At 40.9% G+C, this 22,170-nt stretch overlaps 1 protein-coding gene across 1 annotated transcript; it reads right to left on the bottom strand.

Annotated features, from left to right (window-relative positions):
- Positions 1–19,166: 19,166 nt before the first annotated feature.
- Positions 19,167–21,557, bottom strand: LOC113775490 (protein PHYTOCHROME KINASE SUBSTRATE 4-like). Its single transcript, XM_027320392.1, has one exon. It carries the CDS (start codon positions 21,335–21,337, stop codon positions 19,550–19,552), a length of 1,788 nt encoding a protein of 595 aa, XP_027176193.1. The 5' UTR covers positions 21,338–21,557; the 3' UTR covers positions 19,167–19,549.
- Positions 21,558–22,170: the final 613 nt, after the last annotated feature.

Raw genomic sequence — 22,170 nt, forward strand, 5'->3', positions numbered from 1 at the left:
AAGGCTTTTAGTCTAACCATCCATATGACTCTAGTAGAATTTTAGCACCACATTTTCTAGACAATTTCAACCATTATAAATTCAAAGAAAGTTTCACAATCAAGCTGGAATTTTTAACTCAAACTTTGGCGATCACAAGGAAAATTTCCAGCAGTTGTATATCCATGTTTTTGGTTAAATCTTTCAAGATATCAAATGATTCATTGCCAAACAGTTTTCACCGACTACGTGTGCATTTTGTCATGCAATTCGGGTTCCTAACACCCCAAGGAAAAAATTCCAGGAACCACTTAAAAAATTCCAAGTTCAAGTTCACAGCGTTTCACAAAGAAATTCCAGCAATAACAATGGTTCTAAAACAGAATTTTCTTTGGTTAAAACAGAATTTTTGGTACTCTATTAGGACATGTAAACACGTAGCTAGCTAGTAAAGGTTTCCAAATCAAATCCAGGTTCAAGCTACAATTATACTCATCTAACACAAATCCAGAAATTATATCAGCTAGTCTCGAATGATCATTCATGAACCAATTTTCTGCTTTCATTTTATTTTCTTCATTAGCCGAGTTAATCATCCTTATGCCAGCCTCAAACATCATGTTGCTTGCTATATAAACATAGATATCCACTCAAATTATCACATTTAGTTACATTAGGCTGCACTTCAAGATTTCCAGCTCACGGTAATCCAATTCCTCAAACAGATTTTCTCACACCTCTGATTTCAACATCTGATCGAATTACTCTATGTGCAAGGCCATAATCCTCTCGTCTTGAGTTAGGTAACACAGCCGAAAGCTCAGGTTATCAATGGGATAGTTAGGATTAAAACCACAGCTTGTCAAAATTAAGCAAATTAAGCAAATCATTTCTAAATTATTCTCGGCAGAATCATTTTCCTTAAAACAGAATTTTCCTAAGTTCCTTAATTCATCAATCATCTTCATAGAATTAACATGCAGAGTCCTAAGCATCTTAATCATTAAGTTTCACTCAGCTAATTACACTTGAGTGCTCAGGTTATCACATGAAAACAGAATTACAGCTACCTTTCCAAATCATTTCCTCGGCAGAAACATTTACATCAAAACAGATTTCTCATTCATTCTTCAACTTCATCATCCGAATACATAGGTTGACATGCATGGTCTTAATCATAATAATCATCCAAGATTCAGTTAGTTAATCACCATTGCATGCTCAAATCACTTCCGGAAAACACATTAGAGTTGCATTTCCATCTCAGCTACTCGGCAGGGATATTTAACCGAAACAGAAATTTTTCTAATAGCTTAAATTCATCATCCGATGGTACCACAGTACATGCATGCTTCAAGATAGCTCAAACTACCTCTGATTAGTCCTAAAATGGTCCAGAAATTTTACCTCACAGCAAGCTAATCTTTCACACGAAAATCTGGAAAATTTTTCTTCCTCTCAGCTCTCACGCACGCGGTAGTGATTGAGGTTGTGGTTGTCGGTGGAGCTGGTGGTGACACAGTCGTGAAGTTGGGTGAAATGGAGGTGCAGAATGTGTGGAGCTTGCTCACAGTTTCTCTCTGCCTTCACTCCAGCTTACGGCCAGAACAAGACAGAAAGGGAATTGCAGCTCGCGTTCTTCTTTGACGATGATAGCGAGGCGGAGAGGGAATGTGTTTGTGGAGAGGGAATGAGATTGTGGCTTGAGATATGAAAGGGTGAGAAAAGTGTATGGTGCCGGTTTAGGAGAAGAGGTTGAGTGTTAGCAGAGATGGTGTACTGCAGTGGTGAAGATGCCGGTTGGTCAGCTAGGGTGGTGGTGTGTTGAAGTGGTGAAGGATGCGGTTGGCCGGCTGGGGTGGTGGCTGATCATGCTGTCCGAGGAGTTGTTTGGCTGCCTGGAATGGTTGTGGCCGTGGGGTAATTGTGTGACATTGTGAGGGTAGTTTAGTCCTTTCACTTCTCCTCCTATTATCCACTTAAGTCCTTGGTTCTAACTTAGCTCCAAAAATTGTCCCCAAATGTGATTTGAACGCCTAATGATTCGCTAATCTTGCAAGGCTTTGGTTAACGAAATTTTATGTCCTAAATATGGTTAGAGTACTTGTATTGTTTTTATCTAGAATTTATCGGTTGCATAAAAAAAAAAGTATTGAGATATCTAGCTACACTTAACCTTATTCGAAATTAGAGTTAGCTATATAACAAAATTTAAGGAATTATTTTCAAGGAGTAAACTTAATATAACTCAAGAATTATTAACTTAGTGTAGTAACGCTAAGTGCTTTAATAGTTAGCACCGTTGTATTATTTTGCACACGAAAATTATTTTTATTTACTTGTTTAAAACAAATGAAATAGTGTGGTAGATTGGAATAAGAACTTCGAATGAAATATGCACTAGTATATAAAAGCGAGTGAAAGTAATGCTAGAAAAGATTTAAAGAATACGAATGCTAAATAAAAGTGAAATTGAAGTATGCATTGGTATTTCTGCAAAATTCAAGGTTCTCACATAAGTGATTGTGAAATTTTAATGATTGAGCGATTGAAATGTTAATTGTGCATGAATGTAAGCCTTTTGGGCTGAACTGGCCATTGCCCCTTGTTACCGGTCGTCTCGAGCCAGAAGCGGACTCGGTCGGGCGACTAGGAACTTGGGTGAACGTTTCGGTATACTCGAGTATTACCTTGTAGGTTGGTGGAGCCTGGCCAAAAGCTAGGGACGGGATGAATGAATGCACGAATGAAACCAAATGCAATGAAATGACAGGAGAACGAACGTATCCTTTTCATGAATGTTACTATCGCTTTCCATTGTAAATGTTTCTTGAATTATTGATACTCCATATTGAAATGACATCATTGAAATGAACTATTGTTAAACAGATTTGATTACTGATTTTACTGGTTACTCGCTGAGCTTCTAGCTCACCCTAAAAATGTTTTATTCCCCTCCACAGGGCTCAAGGCGAAGGAGTGGCTTGTAGTGTTTATTCATGGATTATCTCATGTATGGATTGAATTTGGATTGCCTTTTGTGTAATCATTCATATCGGGATTGTATTGAACGTTTAGAATTGATTGGATGTGTAATAGTCAATATTTGGACTTCCTCCTGTATAATAATTGTGATCAAGGATCAGAGTGGCAGTGGAAGCGTGGACGCTTCGCTTTTGATATGTAATTATTGGTTAATTTGATGTATATCTGAGTTTTACATTGCTATTCGTTTGAGGTTTGTAGTGAACGATTGAGTCCCGGCAAGAGCTGGGCAGGCGGCCCGCCGAACCCTCTGGTTCGCCTTAGGGGGAGGTGGGGCCGTGATAGTTTAAGTACCTGCAGTAGATACAACGGCATCGAATTCAAGACGTGCTTTAGTAGAATTAATTTCCCCCCGGTCGACAGCACCCTTGTGCTCCAATGGTAGACATGCGCCTTTACCTTTGTAATAATCCCGTCGAAGGTAATTGAAGAACACCTACCCTGAGAAATAGGAACCCCAAGATAGACTAGCAGAAAGAGCTGCTGTTGAAACCCTAGAATGTTAGAACAAGGTCTACTTGCACCTCAGGTGCCCCACGCGGACACACAAAGTGACTTTTGGCTGCATTAATCTTTTGACCGGAGTACTGCTGGTATTGCTTGAATAAATCGCCAATTACCTCTAAGATCTCTCTCGACAGCCTCGTGAAAATAATGACATCGTCCGCAAAGGCCAGGTATGGAACTTTAAGGCCTCCAGCCTGAAAAAATTTATGGTGACCCTGCTGGAACAAGGCATTCAACCCCTTCCCAAAGAACTCAGCAACTAGTACGAATAGGGCTGGAGAGATCGGATCCCCCTATCTGATCCCTCGTGTCGACCTAAAAAATCCCGCCAGTTCCCCATTGACAAGCACTGAAAACCAGTTATTTGTAACCAAGCGAAAGATCAGATCTACCGCATTTTCTTGAAAACCAAATGCCCTGAGCATGAAGAGGAGAAACAGCCACTCTACTCTATCATACGCCTTTTCCATATCCAGTTTCAACATGAGGTTCGGAATTTTCAATCGACGATTGAGTTCCTGTGCATGCTCTTGTGCGAACAGAATGTTATCAATTATTTGCCGCCCCAGGACAAATCCGGTCTGCCAAGGAGAAATCAACTGGGGTAGGAGCTTATTCAACCTATTGGATACAAGCTTAGAAATAATCTTGGAGCTGACGTTGCATAGACTGATTGGCCGAAAATCCTGCCGGCGAGATGCCTCTTGTGTTTTCAGTATCAACACAATCAATGTGCTGGTAACCCTTTTTGGCAACCATCCGCCCTTAAAAAAATCCTGGACCGCCACCACCAACTCCTCCTTAATTATTCCCCAACACACCTGGTAGAAACCAGACCCAAATCCATCTGGACCAGGGACACTATCTGAACTGATCGAGAACACTACCTCCCGAACCTCATCCATTGACGACAGTGCCAGCAAGCTCTCGTTATCCCCCCGAGCCACACTTGGGAGAGTGAAAGGCAATACTGGGTGACGGTCGGTATCTCTATCCGAGCTGAACAGCGTCTCAAAGAACGAAGCGGCTGAGCCCTTGATGTCCTCAATCGTTGTTAGCCATTGCCCCGTCGGGCTACGTATCCTGGCAATATAATTTGAGGCCCACCGTTGTTGAACCGCAGCATGGAAGAAAGCAGTATTCGCATCCCCTGCCTGGATCCATTTTACTCTCGATCTTTGGCCCCGAAAGTCACACTCAATTGTCAAATGTTGCATGTATGTCGCCCTGGCCTTATGGTACGCAATCTTGGATGTCACAGTCCTCTCCATGTCATACTCCACCTCCTTTGTACGCATAACTTTTTCAAGTTCCATCACCCTAGTGCCAATATGTCCAAACACCTCCCTGTTCCATACCCTCACCTTGCCTCTCACGCCTGCCAGTTTACGGTAGAACTCCGACATTATACGTGCTGGGCTACCCACACCCCAAACCTCCTGAACGACTCCAAGGAAAGAGCCATGGCGTTGCCAGACATTGAGGTACCTGAAGGCGGAGGCACCGTGTCTTCCCGAGCCACACTTTATCTAGAGGGGCGCATGATCAGACCGTCCCCTTGCAAGGTGCAGCACTCACGAAATAGCATACTGTTCGGCCCATTCGCGATTAACCAACACCTGATCCAATCAGTGCCACATAGTCCCATTCGTCCAAGTGAATTGCTCCCCCTCAAAGTCTACCGAAGCAAGGCCACAATTAAAAATCATTTGATTGAACTCCTCCATGTTTCGAACATTTGGTGGCGCCTCCCCTAGACGCTCCGAGGCCTCCGAGATGATGGCCTCCGAGATGTTGCTAAAATCCCCAGCCAACATCCAGGGTCCTTGGCGTGAGCTCGCCAACCTCTCCATGGCACTCCAAAGAGGCCGTCGAGCTACCCCCGTGCATCGAGCATAGATTGCTGAGAGAAAGAGTGTACCAGTTGGAGAACTGAGCTCATATCAACTAACTGATCCGCGAATGTGTTAAATGTTATAGTGAGAGGAAGGTCCCATAAAACCCATATCTTACCCTCCGCAAAGAAGGCTGCTGAATTGCAACCTAAAAACCTTTTCACAAAGTCCAACCGCCCATCCTCCGACATAAGTTCCAACAAGACCAGAATTCTCGCGTTAAAGTCATATTTCATCTTTTTTACGTATCGAAGCGAGTCCATTTTTGACGCACCCTGTATATTCCATACCGGAAAATTAATTAGACTTAGCATTCTCCTGTGTCTACCCAAGTTAGCATGAACTAAGAAGCAACTCTTCGATTTATTCACCCGCTGGCCAGAGGATACCTCATACCCGTCTAAGACCCTCATTACCAGCCGGAGAGAAGTGGCGGTCGCACTTGAGAAAATTAGCACATTATCAGCATACCCCAAATGGGTGATAGTCGGACAACCTCGTGGGACACTGAAGCCTTGGAACCCCCGTTGGTGCACCAGCTGATTTAAAGACCGAGAAAGCACCTCTGCCCTGATGATGAACAAAGCCGGCGACAAAGGATCCCCCTAGCAAAGCCCCCGAGCTGACTTAAAGAAACCGCAGAGTGAACCATTTACAATGACGAAAAACCAAACATTGGAGATAATCCGACAGACCATATCAATCCAGCGTTCTCCAAAGCCAAAGGAGCGTAGGACCTTTATCAAGAAAGGCCACATCATCCTATCGTAAGCTTTCATCATGTCAAGCTTAAAAACGACATTACCCCCACGCGCCTTCCGCTGAATGCCCGCAATGACCTCCTGTGCTAGAAGGTAATTGTCAAATATGCATCGACCCCGTATAAACCCGCTTTGGTTCGGGGAGATAATCTTAGATAATATCGGAGCCAGCCGGCGGGCTAGAATTTTAGAAAAAATTTTGTTCACAAAGTTGCATAAACTAATTGGGCGAAACTATGAGAAATCCTTCGGTTGTTGTACCTTCGGCAGTAACACTATGGAAGTAGCAGTGATCCGCCTGGGAAGCTCCGCGCCGCAAAAGAAACTCTGGACAGCGTTATACACATCACCCCCAACTATCTCCCAAGCAGCAGAGAAAAACCGGTCAGAGAACCTGTCAGGACCTGCAGCACTATCTCCATCCATTTCACAAACTATTTGCCGGACTTCCTCCAAGGTCGGAACCTCCTCCAACCGCTCATTGTCCTCCATAGATACCAGACGGGGAATAACATCAGGCACATCCCGTATCCTAGGAGCATCATCCAATGAGAATAAGGATGAGAAATACCGCACCGCCTCCTCGCCAATGAGCGCATCCTCATTAACCCATCCCCCATCAGACTTCTGAATCCGATGAAAAATGGAGGACATACGCCGTTGCTTTACCACCGAATGAAAGAACTTAGTGTTACGATCACCTAAGGCCAGCCATTTAACCCAAGCTCCCTGCTTTCACAGTGACTCCTCTATGGCTAACGCACATCTCAACGAGGCCTGAGCCTGCTGGAGCTCCACATGCACCTCCTTTGATCCCCCATCCTCTAATCTTCTCTCTAACCTTCCAACCTCCTTTTCTGCCTTTGCTACATTGTCTGAAAAATTCCCCACGCGGTCCTTGTTCCACAATTGAAGATGTCGCCTGAGTCTCTGTAACTTAGAGCAGAGCACATGCATAGGGGGCCCACCACACTCTTGTTGCCATGACTCTCTCACCGCCTCCAAAAAATCCTCACGATCCGCCCAAGCATTGATGAATCGAAATGGACGGGGTTTGCCATCCAACCTTGTACCAGCGGACAGTAACAATGGTGCATGATCGGAGGGATGACGTTCCAAATGAGTAACACCAATTGACAGACCAGCATCAAAACACTTCACATTCATCAATAAGTGGTCCAAACATTTCCAGATCCTAGCTCGACCATGGCGATTATTGCACCAGGTAAAACGCGAACCTGAAAAATCGCCATCCACCAATCTAGCAGAACTCATGAAAGTCACAAAATCAGTGGCCTCAGCTACTGTAAACGGACGACCCCCCTTCTTTTCCTCCTCCCCAATAACAACATTAAAATCGCCACACACCAGCCAGGGGCCGTGTGAGGGTTTGCATTGGAGCAACCCTGCCAAAGAGCCTGCCGTTCCTCCCCAGTGGTGGCCGCATGTACCGCTGACAAGAACACCGAACTCACCAACCCGGGATGTTGTACAGATAAATTTAAAAATTGAGCGCCCTCACCCATGATAGAACAACAAAAAGGAGACTTATAAAACACCCACAACAGCCCCGCAGAGTGGGAAATCACATAATCAAACTTCAGTCTAACCCGAAAATCCTCTGCTAACGACATCCGGACATGCATTTCACATACAACTAGCAGTTGAATGTTGTGAGATACAACTAATTTTCTGAGCCTATGAAAATGGGATGCTTTAACCATACCCCTTATATTTCATAACAATGCATTAATCATCAGGTAAAGGTTGGAAAGAATTTTGAGAAGCCCTTACCGTAGATCGCAAGGCCCTATCAGAGGGGAACCTCGCGCGCACGCCTTTTGACTTGCCCGTGACCACCCGAAACGAATCATCATGAACCTGCCGGGGCTGCTCCAAAGGCCTTCCCACCTCAACCGCACCAATTCCCTCCGCCAGCGCCGTATCCCGTGGAGATAAATTACCCGCTGTTAGTACATACTCCCCTGAGGAGGACAAGTTTCCTTGGCCCCCGCGCATCCGCTGCTGTGCTTGATCCTCCATTCCCTCCTCCTCTTCCTCCAAAGCCTCATCCAACCGCGCCTCCACCATTTAGTCACATACCAAATCAGCAATCCGCTCGATCTCCTGTTCGGCAACATTCTGGATAACCTCCTCAACCACAAGACAACCGACTGCCATCTCACCTTCTTCCACATCCTACCCGACCTCGCGAGCGCAGAGCGCGTCCTGCTCGTCATCCTTAGCCACCAAAAGTCGCGGAAGACACAGCGGTACCCCACCAGATGCGTTGGACTCCTCCGCACCACCTTTCCTCTGCTGTAGTGCGTTCGATCGCACCCCAGATGTCCCCATAGCCACACCTGAACCTACCGCCACCCCATGCCTTTCCTCATCAAGAGCAAGGGATGCCTGCGGACGCTCCGCAGCACACTTCCCTCCTGCCCTCTCCACCGCCAGACCCTCTTTCGGCCTAACCACCTGCTGAACTCGTCTCCTCTCGTCCCTTTGTAACCCACATCTGTCCCCATCTGCTGGCCCATTAGTATCCCCCTCTTTGCCATAGCTTGGCTCATTTACCTTCCCTCCTGACCTTGTCGCCGCAACACCCACCTTCAACTGTGCCGTCTGCTCCACTTCGCTTCAGTGCCGCCGTGGCCGCACCACCTTCAACTCTGGATTCTTTACCCTACACTCATCCACGGAGTGACCCTGATGCAGACAATGGCCACAGTACCTAGGCAGATTTTTTGGAATCAACTCCTGCCAGAAACCCATCCTATCACCAAATGCAATCCAGACCCTGTTCGGAAGATCTTTCATCAAATCCACCTCTATACATACCCAAGCTATATTCGGTCGTGTCCTCTTCGCCGTCGCAGCATCCACGTACAAAGGTCTACCAAAGCAAGAGACTATAGGGAATAAACACTCTTTGCGAAACATGTGCACTGGTAACTTCGGAAGCGCAAACCAAATCGGAACAACCGAAGTCTCTCTATCAACATGGAAATCTATTGACCATTTAAACACCCTCATCGAAACCTCATGTATGTACCAAATACTCATAGCCCATACCCGATTATAGTCCGCTTCGCTGGTCAACCGAATCAAGATGTGCCGGCGATCCAACAACCCCAGCAAAAAATCATCCTTTAAGTCCAAGGTCTGGAAAAATTTCCTAATCTCCTCCATTAACGGACGACCGCGAGAAAACTTCCCCACTAATGCATATTGGAAAGGTGATTCCATGCGCACAATATCCTCCATAGCGAAGGTCACGGCCGGCTCCCCCCTGTGAGTCGAAACCGCAGCCTGCACTCGTGAGCCCATGGATGCTAGAGAAGCAAACGATTTGGAATGGAAGCCCATCACAGACTTAAACAAAACAACATCAGCAAAAGTCCGACGTTCACCAGGAACAGGAGGCGGTGCTCCCTCCCCCGAAGAGGAGGGACCAGCAGCCATGGTGGCCCAAACCAAAAACGCAAACCCTAACTTACTAAAAATAGCAAGCCGAGAGTAAAAACTATGTCTCGAGGGAATTAAGTTTGTCATCTAAAATTGCACTATACCTCTAATGTACTTATTTTCATACTATTATTATTCACTCTCAATGGTCTAAAAATAATAGTCTTAAGTCCCTCAATTAATCACGCACACAAAAACGCGTATTTCCGAATTGTACGTGATAAAGTGAAATTTCCAAGAAATTCTTATAACGATAGCTTTACTAACTAATACTTGAATACTTAAGTATAAAAATACCTATTTTAAGACTAATGTACAAGTCTCCAATTTCTCAAGCTCATTGTACTCTCAAATCGGCTATAGTCTCCAAACGCTTATTCACTATTCTCACTTACCAAGCTTTCAAAAATTAAATTTTGAAACGAGTCATTTTAAAAATATAAGAAAGTCATAGTTCCATGTAATTGGGTCTAAAAAGATTGAAATAAAATATTCAGAGCAAACGGGCAATTAAATATTTAAATAAGCTAGTAACAGGAGTTTAAAATAAGTAAATTTTAGCGAGTCCTCACAACGCACATATGGTTCAAGGTTTCACATTGGCACATTAAAATGAGACATTTATCATTTTACAGAAATAAACATATATTAAAAGGATACGGTGTTCACGTGGAACTACCTCGGTCAGCTTCACCTTATAACTCCAATAATTCCCCTGGTTTGTTTGGCCATCGCCTTATTCCTCCAGTGGTAATACTCGAGTATACCGAAATGGTGGCTCAGGGTTCTAACCTACCCGACCGAGCCCAGTCCTAGCTCGAGCAGGTTAGCAACTAAGGGCAGGGCCCAATTCAGCTAAGAGCTTACAACATGCGCAAATAATCAAATAAACCGGTAAACGGTAGAAATTCACGGTTAAACGGTAGAAATTTGTTATTTTAGTAGGTCAAGTGTGATAAAGTACACACTCGCCTTAAAACGGTGGAAAATTACATAGAAACAATTATAGAGAACACTTAACACTTAAACACATAATAAATATGAAGTAAACATGTAGCAAAACTATTCAAGTCACACACACATGTAAGGAACGCTCACTGTTACGTGCAATATGTCTCGGTTCCTGGATAACACCCGTGATTACCCTCGAGTCCTGAGGTAAGAACCAACAAGTTTATATGAAAGTTAAAAACAAAACCTTAGGGTTTTCGCACTTAAGAAGTGTAGAAACAAGAGGTTGGTATATAATTCTCAAATGTATACTATAGAATAAAGTGAGTTGTTATAGCCTTGAATCAAGTCTTTTCAAATTCAAAGTTCAAAAGTAAGAATGGAACCATGAGAAATCAAGTTCTAAGTGAAGAATTAAGCATAATAAAGAACATTAAGGTTTCTCATTTAAATTCAAGGAAACATCAAGTACAAGGGAAACTTGTATCCTCTATGAAATCGAGTTTAAAATGAACCATCAATCTCAAAAGGAAGTTGAATGTTCTTAAAAGTTCATTTCCTACAAAACCAGAAATTTTCAACTTTACACGACAAAATTTGGAAAATTAGATCTTGAGTTTGGTAGGTCAAAAAATGAAAAACTTTATACCGTTGGAAAATAGATTAAAAGTACTAAAACTTTACAGAAGACATTTTTCCCATATTCTAACTAGAAAGTGTTCAAATTTCAGTTCAAAGTTGCATTTTCAAGAAGACATGACAGAACCAGTCTTGGTTTTTCATCAATGTTTGGAAATCCGGTAAAATTCACAGAAAGTGAATCAGCCTCTGAAATTTATAACACAATAAGTGTTCCAAACCAAGTTTCAAACACAACAAGCGAAACTAAATTTGGACTTTTGAGCAACAAGATATAACAGTTGAAATTTGACTGGTTTTAGCAACTTGTTCAGAAGTTTTTCCAGTTTCTAGCTTAAACATAGTTTCGAAATTAGCTTAAACATACACCCTCGTCTCAAAATTTCAAATTTACATAACGGATAAGAAACACATAACCACTTAACAACAAGTTCATGCACTTGACACTCACAGTGATTTAAGTAGCGAGTTCAAATGATGGTTTAGGCGTCTCCCGTGAGATCCACTGGAAGGTCCTCTTGAGCGCCTGAGCATTTAATAGTGAATTATGATTCACACATCCCAATTATCAAGGAAGATTGTGCACTAGTACAATCTGGGGAAATTTCATGAAAATGAACCTCAATTACTAGTAAATCGAGGTTCAAGTGGAGTTTCTTAATATACAAGAGCAATCGAGTTTTGTTATCTTGGAAATCAAGCATAAACGTTCAAGTATTATCGAAGGAATAAGGAATACTTGAAAAACTCCATTTCCTTGAAATTCAGAAAATTTCAGTTTTGATACGATATTTTGAAAAAAATCGTATCTCAGATTCCACATGTCGAAAATTGGAAAAATTGGTACCGTTGGAAACCTCTTCCAAAGTACTAAAAGTTCTTAGAAGACACTTTTCCATGAATCTAAGTGGAAGGTGTTCAAAAATGAGCTTAAAGTTGCTGTTCCAAATCACCCAGGATTGAGCCGGGGTTGGTTTTTCGCTAACTTTGAAAATTCAGCAGAATTCACTCGTTGCAAACTAGCCCTTGAAATTTGTAGCTCAATTAGAGGTGCAAGTAAGGTTTAGTTCAGAACAAGCGGATCGAGAATCGGAGTTTCGAGCACCAAGATATGGTAGCTCAAAGTTGGGTAAATTTCAAGACTGTTAACAAATTTCCAGATTTGGTTCCGACTTTGGACCTTTAGTTAAGTGTCGAAACGGACTTGGATTGATACCAAATTTTTCAGTATAATACTCCTATATGAAAGGTATCTCCCAATCAAATTTCGTGGAAAAATACCTTCGGGAAGGTGGTTAATCAATAGACCAAAGTTTGGAAAAATCCTTAAGGCAATCTGTCCAAATCTAAGATTTTCAAAAACGAGGCAGTCGCCGTATTTTGATCATAACTCCCTCAATTTAACTCGGAATTGGGAATGGTTGATAGTGTTAGAAAATACATTCACAGGGATAAAATTTCACAGAAGAAATCGTTACAAGTTTCAGCATGCAACTGGTTCGAAATTAAGCCTAAAGTCGCAGCATCATCAAATCATTTCGGCAGAACGGAGAAACAGGACAGCTGAATTCAGATGAATGGTGCGGTTCACACACATGGAACCAGAATGTAAATTATACACCGTTGGAAACATGGGAACATCTAGTTTCAAATTCCGCTAACGGCACTCGATTTCGACGTCGGAGTACGGAGTTATGGACGAAACACGAACACTGGTCTGGTTACGACGGCAACCGTTTCCAGATTACTAACTTTGGAAAATAAATTCTTTTGATCAACCAAAACTCAATATTTTTCAATGAAATTTTGTACACAACTTCTACAACATGTAAACAACACAATCAAGCCATTAAATCCTCAAATATCTGCAGTAAAGTGGCCGAACAACCAGGGGCAAAATGGTCAAACTTGGCCATTGCACTCAACGTGAGTTTCCAGCAGTTTTCCTTCAACAAATCACTAACTTAAACACTGATCCGATATCATAAACTTCATCAAGCACAAAATCAGCAACAACCCAAGAGTGGGAATTCATAGAGCCCACTTTTTTTCCAACAATACAAGCTACTAAAGTGAAGATTTCAGCTCAAATGCATAAATCAACCTCCATAAGACAAGTTTAAGGTAGTTGATCATTACCTACTTTGATGGTTGTTCAAATCAGAAAATTTTGGTCCCTTTGAAGCCTGAAGAAAACCGTGAAGCTCCTCCCTTTTTCAGCTTAAGGTGTTGTCCAAGTGTAGAGTTAAGTGTATGTGAAGTTTTGATTGAATCTATGGAGGCTTTGGTAGTGATTTGGTGAATTTGTAGAAGGAATGGTGAAGCTGTTACGGCTGAAGCTATCCGTCCATTGCAGCTAGAAGAAATGAGATGCGGTTCTGGTTTCCTTTGCGTACAAAAGACGCTTGACGTCTAATATTTTAAATACGTCAAATCAATTACAACTAGTGCCCTACGCGCACGTTTTGTGTTCGATTTCTCTTACGTTTGTTACACTAGTGCACTAAACCTCTAGGGCACTTACATTCATATAAATATTATTCATTCTTAATTGTCCCAAAATAATGGTCCAAACGTGAAAACACGTATTCCCAATTTAGGCGCAATAAAATGAAACTTTCGAGAAATTCTTATAACGATCGTACCACCAACTATCACTTGAGTACTTAAATCTAAATTTACCTATTTTAGAACCATTGTACATGTCTCCAAATTTCCGAGCTTATTGTACTCCTAATTGGCTAAAGTTTTCAGACACGTTTTCACTTTTTCACTAAACAAGCTTCTAAGAAAATAATTTTTGAAACGAGACACTTTAAAAATATAACGAAGCTATAAAACCATATATTTAGGTCTAATAAGGATAGAAAATAATATTCGGGGCAAAAATCCAAATAGATAATTAATTGAGCCAAAATTAGGGGTTTAAAAATAATAATTTTACGAGTCCTCCCGTGAATTGAGTATTAATTCCTCAATTAACCTTTCTTAATCTATTATTGATCGTTCTTAATTCTCCAATATTAATACACTCTCGATTCAAATATAGTCTCGAAAAACGTGCACTCGTTGTTCCGAACTAAACGAGTTTTCGAAAAGTGAATTTTTCCAACAAAACGCTTTTAAAAATATAAAAGAGGCGTCGTTCCATATAAATGGATTTTAAATGATCGAAATAAATAATTTGGAGAAAAATGAGTAAATAAATATTTAAACAAACTACTAATATTCGATAAAATAAAAAAAAAAAATTTCGGGTCCTCACACGGTTGATATCCAGTAGGCATCACAAGGTTGTCAATCCTTACAGTATAAGGTTTGGAGTAAGTGAAACTTGACCTCGAGCCATTCTCTTTTTTGACTTTGATTACATCTTCATCAAACTCCTTTAGAATTGTTCCTTCAGTGGTGACGTATACTTCCTTCATTTTATCTTTGTCTTTGGATGAGGAAGTCTCACATTCTTGTTGTTTCTTGGAATTCATGTGACTTCCTTTAGGAGTGCAATCTTTTTGGTTGAGAAGTTGAGCGATAAGTGCATCTTGGTCTTCAATGTGCTTCGTCATCGTTTCCATCATCTTCGACATGATCATAACTTGCTCTTCCAAACTTGTAGTATTTGTCATCATTGCAGGCGTTGTGGAGAAAGCAGAAGATGTTGCAGAATCTTTAACAAGGAATTTTGATTGAGCAATTTCATGAGAAGATGCCAATCTAGTACTCAATAGGTCATCTTAATGTTTAGAAAGTTTGGATCCAAATCCAAATTCAAGCATAACAAGGGTCTTCTCGATTGAGACAGGAACATCCATGGGTCCCAATGTGGGAGAAGAGATCATTGGTGATATTGATCCAAAGATGGGGGTTGATACAGATGGAACCTCCATACTATTTTGGGTGGAAACTTTTGTCATGCTTCTTGTTGCAGGTCTAACAATACGAGTATTTGTAACATCATATGTAGGCTCCTTAGCAGATTTGGTAACAGCAGCCTTAGAACGAGTAGTCATGAATTTGTTGCTCTATAGAGCCATTGATTGATATGAACGATTGAATATACAAAGAGAAAAGATGGAAAGCAGAGATGGTCTCACTGGGGGAGCAAAAAATTTATATGCAATAAAATTAATTCTGCAAGAAAATTACAAGACAAAAAAATATGCGAGAAATATGAATTTTAAGAATTTTAAGAAAATATTTGAGTTATAATTTCCAAAATTTTCTCCTTAAATGTTAATTCAAGGGCTTTGTAAATTGTTCTTGGATCGATCGTCGATTCCTTCAAATCTTGATATAGAAGATTTGAAGAACTTGATGAATTTGAACACTTGAAGATTCAAGTCTTGATATGAGGAAGACTTGATGAACTTGAAAATGTAGAGCTTTCACAGCCTTGGAATTTCAATAAAATATGAGAGTATGAAATATGTGATGTGTGAACTTTGGTGGGGAGACCTCCTATTTATAGTTGTAGAATAGGGTGAAATCTGAAACCATGTATGCCATTTTGCTTTTCTTGCAAGACATGCAATCATGTCAAAACTGTACCACTTTAAATATTATCTCTTCATTTTATATTTATTAATAATGAGATAATATTAATAAATATTTCTTTGATTGGCCAGCCTTGTAGGGACATATGACGTGGCATAATTTAATTGGACGAACCATTACAGTATATAAGACATATACATGGATTAAATAAGTCTAAATATTATCTCTTTAATAAAAAAATAATTATTTAGATATTTATCCATAATTTTGCCAAGTTATAGAGACGTGTGACATAGCGTAATTTGATTGGTAGAGACATCTCAACAATTTTAATTGATCGGGATACCTCAATTTGACATGTGAAGAAACATGATTGGCTGTCGAATAGCAAAACTTCCAAGTGTGCATGACATGTGGAAAATCCAATTGAATATAAATAAATCATTGAAATAATTTATAGACCAATGGTAATTTTTTAAAAATGAATTAAAATTCCATTGTCTACAAATACCTACAAGTTGACAAGGATAGATAGGGCCAGGGCCATTCCTCGTTAAGCTGCTTAAGCAACAGACTAGTGTGCAGGATGACCCTTGGCTGGTGGTGGAGCGTTTGGCTTTGGTGGCCTACTTGCCGCAGTAACACATTGCCCATTATATAGCAGTAGTTTTAGATCAAAATCTGGGCAACCATACGTAATCTCACAAAACTAGTAGGATGTGAAAGTATGAATGTGCTTATCACAATTGTTAAAGTCGTCGTTCACACATAAACAGTGTATATTCTATATTGCTAAAGAATTAACAAAAGGATAACTGAAATGATAAATTTAGTTATTCTATGTCTCTTGCACGTGAAGAATGCATGTATGCATGATGCAATATGGGTAGATTGGTTATTTTGGTTAAAGTTAATAGCCTCAGCTAGGTTCTGAATTAAATCTGTCACCGGAATATCGGGATTTTTTATGACATTATTTGAATAAAAACTTAAAGGATGTAAAATATGATTTTTTTTCCTCAAATTAATTGAAACATATATACTATCATATACTAAAGGGATGCCAACTAGATTGTATAAAAAATTAGAGAGAAAGCTCATTTTAAACCAAAGAATGTGTCAGGCGTATCAGCACATCCTCTAGATTTTTTTGAGATTCAAAAATGCAAGATTCGCATCCTCGATATATAGTCCAGAAGGGATTTTAAATCCCTACTGATGGCGAGCTTATCCGTGACAACTAAATTAATGTTCATAGAGGAAAATGGGAGCATTACAATCCCTAACTTCTTCCTCAGTTTTGGACAATTTCTAGCCACTCATTATAATTTGGATGTATGGGCTGCTTGTCCTTAAATCCCAAGTTGATTACCTTCTCTAGGTGATTATATTACTCATATCCGAAAGCTACAAAACACTTTACCCTCCTGAATGGTTGACTTGTACCTCTCCCCATTTTGAATTTTTTGCTTTCTTCATAAATGTTTAAATAGAAAATTGGGAAAAGAGACCCAATGGCCCTCCAACTCTTTCCCAAATAAAGTTTTAACCCTCCAACAATTAACGGTAAAAGTTTGGCCCTCGATTTAATAAAATAGCATATTTTTTGCCCTTCTGTCGAATCCACCAGTTAAAATTGACAGGAAGCATCATCTCGTGAGACGCGCGACCAAATATCAAGGGTATTATAGTCTCTAAAGAAAAACACAAATTCTGCCAAATAGAAGAAGAACACAAATTGCTACTTACTCGGGAACTCCTGGGATGGCATATATCTTGCCCAATCTGTCCTCGACAATCATCCAATCCAAGGAAAAATCACTCCATCCCTCCTCCTCCTCTCCTCCACCTCCTCATCTGCGTCTACCCCCACCGCCTCCGTGGTCGATTTGAGAACCCTCTTGACCCTTTAGAGATGGGCAGCGCAGGAGACGAGAAGTACCAGCGTTAGCATCAGGGACGTGGAAACTTATACTTGACCAGTAGGATTTCAGAAGCAAAGCCGGAGGCCACGCGTCCTAAATAGGACCATATGCTTACTAGTGACACGAATGTGGCAATGCTCTTCTTGGGATAGCCCAAGGATTTGCCAATTTGGCCCAAATTATCAATTGCCGTTAACGTCCCGCCCACCCCAAATGTTGTAGCCGCGAACAGAATTAGCATATCGATGCTGCACACTGCTTGCAGGATTGTGTGATCTTCTCCCCTTTCCGGTGGCTTGAACACCTTGCCGAAGCAAGAAAAGTGCGTCTCTTCTTGATTCGGTGGATCGGCGAGAGGCGTCTCTGCTTTCGCTGCCTGTCGTGCAAACTCACCAGTGGTGAAAATGTTGGAGGGAAAAGGAGTGGAAATTGTCGGAGCGAAAATTAGTGGTGAAAATGCTTTTACTCTGTCCTAGGAAAGAGACTATAATGCCCTTGATATTTGGTCACGCGTCTCACGAGATGATGCTTTCCGTCAATTTTAACTACTGGATTTGACAGAAGGACCACAAATATGCTATTTTATTAGATCGAGGGCTAAACTTTTACCATTAATTGTTGGAGGGCTAAAACTTTACCTGGGAAAGAGTTGGAGGGCCATTGGAATTCTTTTCCCTTGAAAATTTGTTCTGCTTTAGTGACGGTAGGTGGCTTGAGATTTAGATTTCTTTAAATCTAATCATGAAATTTTGCATGAGTAAAATGGTTGCTGAAGCCCAATGGCCATCTTTTGTAATTTGTCAGTGATGGAGTTGGGTTCAGTTTCCTGTAAGTTTTTTTTTTTATCGATACGATAGATTCCTACATTATAGGAAGGGGGAGGACCTAAAAAGGTCTTACGATAACTCGGGGGGATTGAACCACCACCGGACCCAACAGGTGCACTATGCACCTGTCTGGATTTTTTAAGCAATGCCACATTTAATTTTGGCAAATTGATGGAAACCTTATCTCCCAGTGCACCTGTCTGGATTTTTTAAGCAATGCCACATTTAATTATGGTAAATTGATGGAAACCTTATCTCCCATCCCACATTCCCACCAAGCCTTAATGCATTGGTGATGGTTTGGGCTGGTGGTTTCGGTTTCCTGTAAGTTGATTCAATTGACTATTTGGTACGAAATTTTATCCTGTAATAATAACTAAGGATTGGTTGCCACTCCCCACTACAGGGTGGATTACATTAGGGAATAGGTGCACCAAAAAGGGACGAAAGGTTGAATCGGGTAGAGAAGAAAAACGTTTTAGGGGTCTCTTATAATTAAGCAAAATTAAGAAAATAAATTTGTGAAATCAAAAATAATAATGACTCATAATTAAGAAACTAAATTTGTATAATTAAGCAAAGGAGAATAAACAAGTAAACAAACAATAGATAACCATAAGCAAACATATTGCAAGATTTGCAGAGGACCATAGCCTATGGATTTAAGGGAAATGAACTATTGAAGCTTTTGTATATTGTGTTAGGAACAACCCAACAACAATTGAAGCGTTTGCATTATATAAAACCGTGTGTTTAAACTTCGAACAAATCAAACTCCAGGCATCTATGTGAATAGCAGCCAAAAAGAGGTAAAAATGAAGAGACATATTCTCAACAATAGAAGTCTCCAACTCTCAATCGTTTGTGGACATGGCAGTAGAAAAATGTTTATTACTTAGTCATAATGATATTGGAAAAGAAATTAAAAATAATTTTGGCTATCATATAATGATAAATATTTTGAAACGTTTTAAAATAAAAAAATATGATATTTTTTAAAAGGACGAGGAAGTATCTACAAACTGACATGGAAATATAGATAGAACCGTTCCTCATTATGCAGCAAAAGCAAGAGACAAGTGTGCAGAATGACCCTTGGCAAGTGGTGGAGCATTTGGCTTTGGTGGCCTACTTGCCGCAGAATTCACATGTGCAGATGTCGAAATCAATGGCAATGGTGGACCACCCTCCGGCATAAATTTCAGCGGATGAGGTCCCACGCTCACCGCCCTCTCATGCCGACAGCTTAACAACAACCCGGTTCCTTTCTTCTTACCAGCGTCAGCACTGTTGTCGCCGCTGCCACCACCACCGCCGCTCCAAGCTTGACGAGTGGATCCTTTCTCCAGTGATCTCCGCCTCGTGATCGAGAAATCTTCGATTTCAGAAGCAGTTATGGAGAAGTTAGAGACGCTTGCTCGGTCGAACCCTTCTGCAGTTGTTACACTCCAATCAATGCTAGCTTCACTTGGTGCATAGTTCTCGGTTGTTGGTGTCATTGGCTCGTCAAGACTCCCACGACCATCGGTACCATAGAAACCTCCCAATCGCCTTGCATTGAACGTGGAGGCCTCGTCCAGCGAATCCCGCCTGCGATACATTGGATTTGGATACGATGTGGTCTGAGTGGAAAAGCTCTCGATCTCAAACAAATCTGAACTTGCATCACTAGCAACATCGTCTTCGCCGGTCATAGGACTTCCGGGAAACGCGAAATTACCACGACGATCCAAGTGACTGCCGTGGGTTTTAGCCCCTAATGCAACTCGCTGCTGATCGATCGACTTCCTTGAGATTGTACGGTCTGAGGGCCGAAAAACTTCCAATGATATCCGTTGTGGTTCATCTAAAGGGATATTGAGTTTTGGTGTTGTCAGGAAGCCCTTCTGCTCAGGCTTAAAAGGGTAAGAAGGGTTCAAGACAGGGAAAGAAAATGTCATGGCTCCATCCGTAAAGGGCGCTTTTCCAGATGCAGGGATTCGTTGTTGGGAAACAGATGTTGGAATGAAATGATTCTCCGATGGAAGTGAAACCCTTGAAGTATTTGAACTGACAGTCTGATGTCTTTTTACTGAATGATCAAGATCACTTACCGTACTTTTCTGGGACATGCTGGATATCTTTTCTACCATTTTTTCATGGTCATGGGACCTATGGCCCTGCCTTTTCTGATACACATCAGGTTTAGTATTCTTGTGGTTGTCCTCATTGACAGCTTGGGATCTGTGGTCTGAGCTCCCTTCATCAACTTGAACGGATTTCATCCCACCACACGGGCATTTTCGACAAAACCTCCACTTGGCAGCCGAAGAGGAACCTCTATTCGGGCCTCCATCATGATCAGCACGAGTATTCATCAAAGATACAGGAATTGGACCAGGTGGATTGGATAGCAGGCCAGTCTGGCTATTCCAACTAGCTTCAGAAGAAGCCGTAGGAGTAGCATGGAAAGATCGTCCCTGGAAATTTCTGCTGTAGCCATCGACAGTTGATGATGCTGAGGAAAATCGCCAGCCTGCATCACTTGGCTCTGATGCATGATTGAGACTTGATTGAGAAGAGTATATTCCTTTGCTTTCTTTAGGTTCATTGGTACTTTCACTGAAGTACTTTTGGGCATCAAAAACGTTTAGTTCTGTATCGTCTGCGACAGAAGTCACAACTTGAGAAGGGAATCGATCGGGTTCTTTGGGTTTGAGATATGGGGAGAAAGATGCATCTCTTGTTGTATAGCTCTGCGCAAAGGATTTGTGATGAAATGGGGCTTCTACAATGTTGAAAATTGGTTGATGTGGGGAATTGTACTTGAAGGTGTTGGATATTGTGGTCGGTGATGAATCCATTGGACAATCCTCGTTTACTTTTCAGAGGGGAACCAACAACACCAACTTACCTAACAAAAACAAAGAAAGGATCAGTAGTATATGCTGCAAATAATTTGATGATCTAAGCTGCTGGTGGAGACTAGTTGCTTCTGAAATTCCTGACATATGGTTTTCCCTTATAAAGGTGATGTGCATGCTGATTTGATTATGTAAACTTTTGTCACTATGTTGTATAGTAATACATTACCATCATTTTCTATTTACAAGATATATAAATGTTGAATCTTTAATTTAAAGAGTATGCATAAGGCTGTGAATCCACTTGTTAAACATGGAGTTAGCTTCATTTATGGTTGTGTGTTCGAACATCAATTTGCCTTTTTTTTATATCTATTTAAATTTTTTTTTTAGTTTGTAAGTGAAAGGTCTCGAATTTAGGAACTTTCATTTATACTCCCTCCTCTCTGTACCACTCAACCCATTCTTCCCTCCTCAATGTTGGAGTCACATTGGAATGAAGGTGGGCAATTGCCTCTCCCCCTCCCAAATTTGATAAAATTACATAATGGTCTTAAAATTCTTTTAACATTTTAAAGTTTGCACCATGTTTGCATCCTCTAAATTTGTAAATATGGTCTCCTTTAGTTGCATTGCTCCTCTTAGATTTAAGAAAAGTTTTTTATATAGATTATTCTCTAAAAGTTTTATATATTCCCTCCTCATTTTACATTAACCTCTTAAAAAATAAAATTTTTTATTGATTACTTTTAACAGAAATTTTCAACCTATTCCAAATTAAACTTTGATGTCACTTTAAAAGGGATAAAGCTTTTTAAATCAACATACATAGT

Source organism: Coffea eugenioides, chromosome 6, assembly GCF_003713205.1.
Source record: "Coffea eugenioides isolate CCC68of chromosome 6, Ceug_1.0, whole genome shotgun sequence".
NCBI classification, from domain to species: Eukaryota; Viridiplantae; Streptophyta; class Magnoliopsida; order Gentianales; family Rubiaceae; genus Coffea; species Coffea eugenioides.